Below are 11,067 nucleotides of genomic sequence, written 5' to 3'. Positions count from 1 at the left end.
TTCCCAGGGATGTAAATGCCTCCTCTACTATGTCCTGCCCCACCCCCTCCCAGGAACCATCCAGTTACCATATTTGTTCAAACGAGGAAAGCAAGGAAATGAGAGTCTCAGTCAGGTCATACAATTGCTTTATTCTCACTCTCTTGTGCTGGTTAAGTGTCTCCCAGGAAAGAAGAACCCACATGGCAGGGAATGTGGCTAGGGACGTTCACTGAGCCAGCAGCAACCACAGAACAATCCAGGGGTGGGAATGAGCACTGGAACCCAAGGCAGAAGGGTTGTTAGTGATTCCTGGCCTCTCACTCCTCAAATGGGAATAAGAGAAGAAATATTTCATGACTGTGCATTGAGGAACAGAACTTTGAAGATCTGGCCATGATGGGGGATCAGAGTGGGCAGGATTGAAGCCTGGGTTTTAAGCGTCCAGTGTTAGGGATCACTCTAAGAGAGAGAGCGGGAGAAGATGCGTCAACAAGAGGATGTGAGGGGTGTTGGGGAAGGGGCCCAGCTGTGATGAGGGGGGAGGACAGGGCGGTGAACACGATGTAGAGGGTTCTTCCAGGTGGCAGGGCAGGGACAGGGATGGGCAGATGTGCTCATTCTGTCCACTCCTTCTTAATGGACAGGTTCCACTCCCAGGTGAGGTGGTCGTGCTTGTCGTCATCGGTGAAGAAGGACTTGTTGTGGTAGGTGCCTCTGGCCAGCATGCCTTTGGGAGCCTCCTCAATCGGAGTCAGGAACTCATACTCTTCTGGCCGAGGCCCGTAGCTGCCAACCATAAATGTGGCTTTATCCACTGGGAAGAAAGGGAAGTTCGTTAGGGCAAGAGTCTGAGAGAGAAAAACAAACACTGCGGACTGGAGAAGTTGGAGCACTGCTTACCGGGATCAAAGCCAAGAGCAATGGTGTCCAAGCTTGGCTACACATCAGGTTTACCTGGGCACCTTTTTTGTTTTTTTTCTTAAAAAAATATTTTTTATTTGAGTGCCTTTTAATACTACAGTTTCCTTTGACCCAAAGACTATGGTTCAGTAACCTGCTGTGGGTCCCTAGAATCAGTGTTTTTTAAAAATAGCTGATCCCGAGTATCAGAAAAATTGCGGGATCAGTGCCCTAAATCAATGGAGATGAAGAATGTTTTTATGGAGATGTAGCAGATTATACCATAAAAAAGTCCCAGGTAGTCAAAAAGTATAAAATCCCACTGATGAGGTAAGTAAGTCCTGGGAATGTAATGTACAGCCTGGTGACTATCCTTAATAATATCATACTGTATGTTTGAAAGTTGCTAAGAGAGTAGATCTTAAGAAGATCTCATCACAAGAAAAAAAAATGTTACTTTGTGTGTTGATGGATGTTAACTAAACTTATTATGGTAATCATTTTATAATATATACATATATCAAGTCATTATGTTGCACAAGTAAAACTAATACAATGTTATATGTCAATTATATCTCAACCAAAAAAATTCAAACTAGTTGAGACCTGAATTCTTTTCTAAGTCATAATATTTTGGGCCTCCATTTCTTTTTTATATAATGAACTTCAAGGATCTTTTATCTACAGACTATCATTTAATAAACACATCAATTGGGGCAGATAAAGTAACAGCTGGTGACCAGAATGAACAGAAATCATGGATAGAATAATTTGAATGCAAGAGGAAAATCAATAATTTGATTAAAAAAAGTAAGAACTAGTTTTCTTATCCATTTAGGTACCCTATGTCTTTTGATTGGAGCATTTAATCCATTTACATTTAAGGTTATTATTGATAGGTATTTATTTATTGCCATTTTTATTCTTTATGCTTATTACAGCAGTCCCTTTAATATTTCTTGGATGGGAGCAATTAGAGGGAGGTCAATGGAGGGGAAAAAGGGGACATCTGTAATGCTTTCAACAGTAAAGATAAATTTTTAAGAAAGTAAGAATTGGGACAAATGGTGCAAATAGCTAACCAACATTATTAATAGGTAAATAACTGGAATGTATATTAAGAATAAGTAGGGAATTAGAAAGTGTAAATACAGGTAGGTAGGTAGGCAGGCACTCTTTAGTTAGCTGTTAAGTGTTGTGAATAAGTCTGAAGGAACAGCTACAGGCGCATCCTAGCCCTCTCCCCTCAGTGAGGCAACATAGTCTCCATGCCCAAAAGAAAATGAGAAACTGAACTCTATTTTTCATGAGACTAGGTATTGGAAAGACCAATTAAAATCTTTCAGGTCAACAGTCTTCTGTGGGATCTGAGTAACGGAGTGTTTCTCTATGCAAATTTAACAGACAATTCCTCCCTCTCCCTTGTTTATCGACTTGGTGGAATGGATGCATTACTGTTTCACACCTCTGTGGGAAGAGAGCCCCTAAAGTAGAAAAGGACTGTCAGTGTTCCCATCAGGTTTTCACTCTTCATTTCCCCCTGCCCATACTCATGGAAGAGACCTGAAACCAGGTTCCCAAGGCATGTACAGTTTAGGTACAACTTGTCAAGAATGGCTGCTGATTAAGTAATGCTATATTAGTTGTTTTGATTAGACAGCTTTTCTCAATTCCAGAAAGCATTTTTTTTTCTTCTTTTGTTTAGGAAATTAAGCATTGCCCTCCCCTCTCCCCCAACCTCATCCCTCCACCACTCCACCAACTCTCATTCCCATTAAACACAAAATGCCAGTGGATAGGTCTTTCCTGTTTTGGATTTCTCTGACACTCAGGTTTTATACCTGTAAACTGATTTATTTATTTTTTTATTTACTTTTTACTTTTGAGAGTACTTTTATGTACTTCATTTTATTCAATCTTATCTTGGTTACTCTTTTCATTTATGAGCAATAAAGTTGAATTCCAGAAGCTGAATGCCGAAGGTGAGTGGCTGACTCATCTAAACTATGTCTCCTGAAGGTAGGTCTTGCCATTAACATCTAGGTCAAAGGTATATGTGTGCCTTTGCCTAGGGTGAGAGTCCACGGCTTTTTATCAGATTCTGAAATGAGTCCATGCCTAAAACTTGCTAATAACCAGAACTTTAAGTATCAGTGAGAAGCAGATTTGGGGACAGTGTAAAGTATAGGTCACTTACCTTTCACCCCAGTCCGGTAGGTGTGCTGAACATATTTCAGGCCTGACACAATATCTCTGTTCACCTGTAGGTGGGAAGGACCCAAGCAATTCAGATTAAAGGGGCTCTTTCATTTTCCTCATTATCTAGCCTGATCCTACCTAGCTGTCTTCTCTGAGCATAAGAAGACTGAAGATTGAGTTCAGAGTAAGGGTTATTATTATCATTTAGTGCAGTGATGGCGAACCTATGACACGCTTGTCAGAGGTGACACGCAAACTCATTTTTTTGGTTGATTTTTCTTTGTTAAATGGCATTTAAATATATAAAATAAATATCAAAAATATAAGTCTTTGTTTTACTATGGTTACAAATATCAAAAAATTTCTATATGTGACACGGCACCAGAGTTAAGTTAGGGTTTTTCAAAATGCTGACACGCCGAGCTCAAAAGGTTCGCCATCACTGATTTAGTGTGATGGTGTGGCAGAGTTGAAGAGAGGCGTTCACAAGACTCAATGTTGCCAATCTGGTTTTAATCATTGAAGACTGTGATTTTGGGGTTTGTGAAGGGGAGTGGTTAATTAAGACACCATCTCAATATTCTTCATTACACTTCTCCTTCCTCAATGGTCCGAAGAATGGTCTTGAGCTCCCTCTCCCTGATTCTACTAGCCAGAAGAACGTCCTTGTCTTAGGAAAGGTTACAATGCTACCAATGGAAAATATTGTGTAAATATCTGAAAATCCCAACCTGAGAAATGATCCACTTAGCCCATGAAAACCAAACAACAAGGAGAAAAGCTGTAATGGAAAATCAAGTCTAGGGGGTGGTTGTTCCTGTAATGTAGGTATAACTCGAGGTCTTGAGCTGAAAAGATGGGCCACAGGAAAGCATCCTCCCTATAGATAAATAATGGGTAAAAGCCACTGGTGTCTGGCAAGTATTTTGGATGTCTGTCATTTTCAGACGTTGTCTGAGGTGGTGATACTTTCCCAAGCCTTTCAAAGAAAATTCACTAAGGCAGAATGAAAATATAAACAGTCCAAGTACTTTGTTTTTCCATTAGTCATTTTACCTCGGACTGAACTGGGTTGTCTCTTAATTTTATATGGTGATCATGTTTATACAAACAAATTAAATTGGTCATTGAGTCATTGGCTGGAGGGCTTGGTTAATTGTTCATCGATATGAAGAATGTAAGCATTTTTTTTGTAACTTTTTAAAAAATTTTATTGTTTTATTGCTTAAAGTATTACATATGTCTCCTTTTTTTCCCCGCCCTTGACAATCCCCTGGCCTCCCCTACCCCACAGTGTCTTATGTCCATTGGTTATGCTTATATGCATGCATACAAGTCCTTCGGTTGATCTCTTACCCAAGAATGTAAGCATTTTTGAGTAATTTCTTCCCAACAATAAGTATGGCTCCCTTTTTGTTTTGGACAGAATAATGAAATCAATATCTCAGTGCTTCATTGTTTGTAATGAGGTAGCATTGCAGTGAACACTGCCAGCTTAGGTTCTAGACTGTCACTCAGTAAAATCTGTCGTATAAATCTATCAAAAGCAGATAAAATGAAAACATGCTGAAGAAATTGTGATATAACAAAACCCAACCTTTCTACTGACTCTGACTCCCCCATGTGGCTCATAGGAATAGGGAAAATGAATGGATCTTTCTAGAAGCCTCTAAGCTGGTCCCTTAGGCCTCATGAGAAATTGGTCTGGTGGAAATAAGACCTAAAATCAGGAATGATGGTGGCATAGGAATAAGGACTTCAAAACAAAGAGTTTCATATTTTTCTACTGCTTCATAAAATGTCCATTTTAATGTTTGTTATGGATAAAAAATATAAATATTCCTGGTATTCTCTTCTGCCTGGACGCCCTTCCCCATGTCTCTCCACACCAGGACCAAGAAGCCTTCGGGATGAGAATGGAAGTGAGAGCTGTGGAAGTCAGACACACTACCATTTCCTTAAGAGACAGAAGAAAGAAAAGCAGAAACTAAAAGAACCATCACAGGCCAAATTTTGGAAGAGTGTTGTAAAATTTAGGGGGAGAAAGAGACACCGAGAGCAACTAAGAGACATAAAAAAAGAGGGTTTCAGGATATGTTGCTGGTGTTATACATGCAAACTTTGTTGGACAGTCTTCAAGAGACATCAGCATAGAATTAAATTGCTTTTTATTTTTATTTTTAATTTATTTATTTTTTATTTTTTTGTTAATCCTCACCTGAGGATAATTTTTTTCCATTGATTTTTAGGGAGAATGAAAGGGAGAGGGACAGACAGAGAGAAACATCAATGTGAGAGAAACACATGGATTGGTTGACTCCTGCATGAGCCCCAACCAGGGCCAGGGCAGGGGAGGAGCCTGCAACCAAGGTACCTGCCCTTTAGCAGAATCGTACTCAGGACCCTTTGGTCCACAGGCCAACGCTCTATTCACTGAGCCAAACCAGCTAGGGCTTAAATTGCTTTTCAATTATTTTTTCATTTTGAACTGGTGTTCCTTATAACTGGAGCTCCATGCTGGAATGGCCACAGGGTGGTTCAACTTCATGGGGGTTGCCTCTAGAGACAAGGCCACACTCCTGAGGTGGATGGGAGTTGAGACTCCCCTTTTGTGTCCTCCTCCTCCATCACCTTAATCTGTAGCCCTGACTACTGAGGCCCCCACCACCGGTTTCCCCCTCGGTCTCCCCACAGAGCAGAAGCACATGTTCCACACCTTTCTTTCTCATCTCATTCACATCACCATTTACCTGTCATGATTCATTTCATGTGATAAAAACTAGCTTACTAAATTGACAGATTAAGGCAGTAGTGGTAATGATTAAAAATTGGATTGCCCAGTTATTGTTGCTCAGTGGTTGAGCATCGACCTATGAACCAGAAGGTCACAGTTCAATTCCAAGTCAGGGCACATGCCCGGGTTGCGGGCTTGATCCCCAGTGTGGGGCGTGCAGGAGGCAGCCGATCAATGGTTCTCTCATCATTGATATTTCTATCTCCTTCTCCCTCTCCCTCTCCCTTCCTTTCTGAAATCAATTTAAAATATATATATATTTTTAAAAAAATTGGACTACTGTGTAACCTATTCTAGGCACATTGAGATACAATGCCTTACCAAACTCTCAGGTGCGTTAGTAATAAATAGTACTACAGGAAACCAGGGAGTGAACTGTAGCTCAGTGCCTATTATAGAGTAAGCATTAACAAATATTTTCAGAATGAAACTATTTTGAGGCATATTTGTATGTGGTGGAGAGTGATTGTTCATGGGCCCCAAGTTACACGCTGCACCCAAGAGGAAGAAGGGCCTGGTGTGCAAATAAAGAAGGAGGTGGGGCTTTCCTTGGTGGAGCCCAGGCCCTGGAGAGTATGACTGGGTGAGAATGAGGGCAACCAAGGCAAATATAAGCAACTGAGAGCAAACAATGAATTTCTGACTTATTTGTTTTCAAAGTCAAGGTTATTTTTCTCCTTGATTTGGCTGCTCACTGGGACATGTACCTATTCATTATATATCAGTTTATCTCCTATTTAGTTTTGTGCTTATCTGCTCCATAACTAAATTGTAATTTCCAGTTACTTATCAGGGCCCCTGGCTTTATATAATTATTGAACAATTAGAGCTGTTCTATTTTCTTTTCCTATTAATTAATTAATTCACCTATCTCTCAATAAATATTCACTAAATATCTACCATTTACAAAGTTTTTTGTGAATGGTTGGAAAGGAGGGATATAAAATCTCTCCCTATCTCAAGGTGCTTAGGCAGTATAGGGGAGAAATGACATACATGGTACAATACAAAGCAGTGTGTGTCTTATGGATGGGAGTATTAGGAGTTCACAGAGAGAGGCTTAGTAATCAATGAAGGAGATTCTGGTTGGGAAAAGGCAGGAGGAAAGGGTGGGTCTCAATGGGTGGAGCCCAGAGTTGGGGAGAAGAAAATCTATCTCCAGGGGAAAAAAAGAAAACACAAAGTTTGCCAACATGATAATGCAAGAAATTTGATTTTTTTCTTTCTTTGATTATAGGAAGGATTTAAACTTTGTCAAACATGTAGGGCAAGATACTTACTTTGAAGCAAATTTTCACTCTGTATTCAACACCTTCCTTTAGCACAAAAGTTTCTTTTTTGAGGGCTTGGAGGTCCCCTGTAGAAGTGGATTTAGAAAGAGTTTATTCTCCTCAGAAGGAGGTACAAAAGTAGATGAAGTTCAAGCTCCAGAGCTATTTGCTGGGCCCATCAGAGCATCATGGTCTACTTGGCCCTCACCTCTAAGGATATTTGAGATTAGTGGCTGGGCAAACGCACACTTGAAATGCCTGAAATCTTACAGGCAGATATGAAAGAAATGTGTTTTAGTTTGACAACAACCCTGAGAAGATACAAAGCATTACCAGTAATGAGTTATGTACAAAAATGTCTTTTATAATTGTTCAATAATAGAAAACAAGTTTTAATCAACCACCCTAGAGGACAGACTGGACTATCTCTCTAGTCTCTCTATTGAACATGACATTGCATACACGTGACCAAACAAAAAAAAAAGATGAAAGAATTAAAGAATATACCCCTACACCTCAAATAAAAAAATATAGGAAAAGTATTGTATAAGAATACCAGCTACTTATATTTTTAAAGATTTGGTCATGTTTGTGGCATTTTCTAGCTTTTAAAAATGTGCTTGTTTTGATTCCTTTCTATCATTCCAAATACATGTTTGCTTTTGTACTTAATTTTGCATTTGCAGTTGCAATTTCATGTTAGTTTTCCTAAGGAGATCACTTAAGTCATAAAAGCTTTGGGCTCCATAAAACTGGGATCTGCCCTTAATCCCTGCACCCTGGTCAGAAGATAATCATTGTCTGTACTTCTCCCGATGTGGACCTGTATCCTTGGACACTGAGGAGTGAACGTGTGTGTGTTTTGCACTGCTCTGTGCACATGCGTCATGCACAGGCTGGTACCAGCACCCTATATATATCTACGATTCACCTCAGTAGCTTCTTGGTGACAGAAAACCAAATTTGGGTTTCCTGGTGCTGGGAACAGGGACAGGGACCAACTCTTCCCTGTAATAACATCAAGCAAGACCTTTTAAAAAAAAAGAACAAGTTTCCTTCACACTCATTCAGGCCTTATCTTACAAAATGAATGTTGTATCTGGTCACATTACACAATTGCACACAGGAAGAGGCCCAAGTCCCAGAGAGAGAGAGAGAGAGAGAGAACACAAGTGTCTCTCCTGGAGAGATGCTAGACCGTGGGGGTAGTTGAATTTGTGTGTCTGCTCTAACGATTTCAGTTGAAGAGGAAGTATCTTCTCAGCCTCTGATTTCCTCTCTCTGACAAGCCCATATAAGGCAAAGAGTGGGTATGCTCTGTGAGAGGGGAACTACTTGCTGCTAAGTCTCTGTTCCAGAGCCATGCATTGCTCTCTCTCAAGGGTTCACTTTTTAAATCTGGTGATACTTTTTTTCTTTTCATTAAAGACCTGCCTTTACTCGTCCAACCTCCTAGCTCTGTGGCCCTTTCCTTATTTCTCTCAGATCTCCACTTCCCACCCCCTCCCCCACCCCCACCTAATATCCGCCTTCCCAGCCTCTCCTCTGCTCAAGACTTAAGTCTCGGGAAAGGCCTTGACCTTGGTTTACAGTAAAGTGAAAGAAAATAACATCTTAATTTGTACATATTTTTGAGGGGTTGGGGAGTTGCTTATTTAAAAGAATCAGAGCTTTAAGTTAAAATAATATATATTTGGCAGTGGAATTCCTAGCATTATTCAGGAGGCCTTAGATTGCTTCTTGCTTTCAGGCTATAATTGCTGCTATAAGATCAATATTGTCTCTGATGTTTAGATTGTGTAAATATTACAATTTCAGAAGCATACAGCTTCTTAATGTTTCCATCTTTTTAGTAATTTCCATAGGAATTCTGCCATCATGTGCAGATAAAAATCTGAAGTAAATCTGACCCAAGTAAATATATTGAGTACCTATGCCTGCACTCTCTTCAATTAGAGACAGAGGTTGGCTGTCACGAAGCATGGTCAATACTGCGTTCCCCGAGAGCAGGGGTTTGTGAACTGGTCCCAGAACATGTATCTCAGGGGTTCACCTTACAAGTTTCCCTTTTCTGGGATAGGGGACAAAGAGCAAGTTTTTCCAGTGATTTCATTAGCTCCCTTTGAACAGCACAGATGTGTCCACTTACCAGTGAGGTCCATGGTGATTGGTCCTGGAGCACTCTCACAAACCAGGGTAAGGCGGGTGACAGTGACATTGGGGGCTTTGGGGTCTGCAGGATTCAAAAGGAAATGTAAGCATAAGGAAGAGACATGTATCTGTGTGTGTGTGCGCATATGTGATTGTGTTGTGTGTGTGTGTGTGTGTGTGTGTGTGTGTGCATGCATTTCAAGTAGGAGAGGAAGAATATAAAAAGAAAGGTGAGAACTTGATCTGAAGTAGAAATAGAAGTGTATATGGTAGGCTTACCATGCTTCATCACAATGGCCTTATAAATTACATTGATGTTATTCTCTGCTTTGGGCACTTGTAGGTCCTAATTATAAACAGCCAATATTTTCTGAGTGATTGTGGGTGAGGTACTCTGCTAGTTGGGCACTGTTCATGCATATCTTTGGGCCATGTCTTAGTCTGCTGCAGCGTATGTGGAAGTGATGGATGGTTAGGTAAGGAGTATGAATGAGAATGAGAAGACAGAGAAAACTGTGAGAATGGAGAGAATACAATTCTAAATGGTAAACTGAAATTCTTTCTAAATCCTCCCCATGTGTTATCTTTTCTTGTTTCAATGCTAACTTGCAACTCTTCTCCAAAGAAGACTTAATTATACAGTTCATCACTTTATTCACATGTAGATCGTGATTCATTCATTTCACCCTGGAGGCACTTGGTACGCTTTCCTTTGCCCTGCTGCTGAGTAGCTGAAATGTATGTCTTCTCTGGGACCCTCCACCTGACCCTCAACCCCATACACACACCTACTACCACAGGGCCATCCCCTAGGAGCGTTTTCTTGTACTTAGTTAGACTTTCGTCATCTTTGTCCATCTCCTGCAGCTCTTGTAGGGACTTCTGAGGTGGAGGCTTATAATTGAGCTTCCCGTCCAGGTCATCCTCCTCCTCCTCCAGTTGTGGTTCTGGTGCCTTTTCAGTCATTTTGATCTATTTCAGAGAGAGAGAGAATGATAGTCCATTAGCCAAAGTCAGTGGATCTGAACATTTGTGAGGGTGCAGTTAGCATTATCTTTGCCCTAATGGACTTCCATAGTTGTGATTTTCCCCTAATTTCACCTCATTACATTTCATGAATTATGAATATAATGCATTCCAGTCTTTTCCCTGCCAAGCCTGAATTTGTTGGTATTATAATGAGTACCCCTATTCACTGAATTAAACAGACAAAAGAAAAGTTCGTTTGTGAATTATGTGCTACAAGTGAAGCAACATAGCACAAGCAGGTCTGAATAATGAGCCAATAGCATCTGTTTGAACAGTTATAGAAATTATCACAGTCCTTCAAATCCAGCTAGCCTTGCTAGTGTCGAAGCTCTCAGCATGTACAATCCTGCATATGATGGTTTCCTGAGACAGGTGGAGAGCTTGCCAAAGGAAGTTGGCTTCTTTCCATTAACTGACTCTTCCCCGAACTCCTGCAAAACCTCAAAGGTAACTCATGAGAAATTGTAGGCCCCACATGATACCTGCCTGAGGTGTCTGAGTGGTTTCCACTCAACACAGCTAATAATTTCTTGAGCAGGTATTAGGCTCTATGTTTCTCTTGAATATTCAATAACACTTGACTACTTCAGGCATTTTATGAACATTCATCAGTTGATTTACTAGGTTCTATATCTAAAGATCTTCTGTTCTTCTGAAATGACACAAAATAGCAAAGGACTCTAAATTTTTCTAGACAAAACTGCAGCTATGACTTTTGTATCCCTCCACTGACCTCCCTTT

At 40.4% G+C, this 11,067-nt stretch overlaps 1 protein-coding gene across 3 annotated transcripts in view; it reads right to left on the bottom strand.

Annotated features, from left to right (window-relative positions):
* Positions 1–111: 111 nt before the first annotated feature.
* The window catches only part of ARHGDIB (Rho GDP dissociation inhibitor (GDI) beta), a 19,161-nt gene continuing 8,205 nt past the window's right edge, over positions 112–11,067 (bottom strand). The window contains exons 2-6 of one of the 3 annotated variants that reach the window (XM_005866781.2): positions 10,086–10,269; positions 9,296–9,379; positions 7,156–7,232; positions 3,080–3,143; positions 112–796 (exon numbers count right to left, since the gene is read on the bottom strand). In XM_005866781.2, coding sequence (XP_005866843.1) covers positions 597–796; positions 3,080–3,143; positions 7,156–7,232; positions 9,296–9,379; positions 10,086–10,263 — 603 coding nt within the window. In that variant the 5' untranslated portion in view covers positions 10,264–10,269 and the 3' untranslated portion in view covers positions 112–596. Of the gene's footprint in view, positions 797–3,079; positions 3,144–4,852; positions 5,039–7,155; positions 7,233–9,295; positions 9,380–10,085; positions 10,270–11,067 lie in introns of those variants that run through there. The other 2 variants (XM_014540178.1, XM_014540179.1) reach the window with 2 other exon arrangements.

Source organism: Myotis brandtii, unplaced genomic scaffold (genome assembly GCF_000412655.1).
Source record: "Myotis brandtii unplaced genomic scaffold, ASM41265v1 scaffold237, whole genome shotgun sequence".
NCBI classification, from domain to species: domain Eukaryota; kingdom Metazoa; phylum Chordata; class Mammalia; order Chiroptera; family Vespertilionidae; genus Myotis; species Myotis brandtii.
This window is presented reverse-complemented; position numbering and strand designations above follow the sequence as displayed.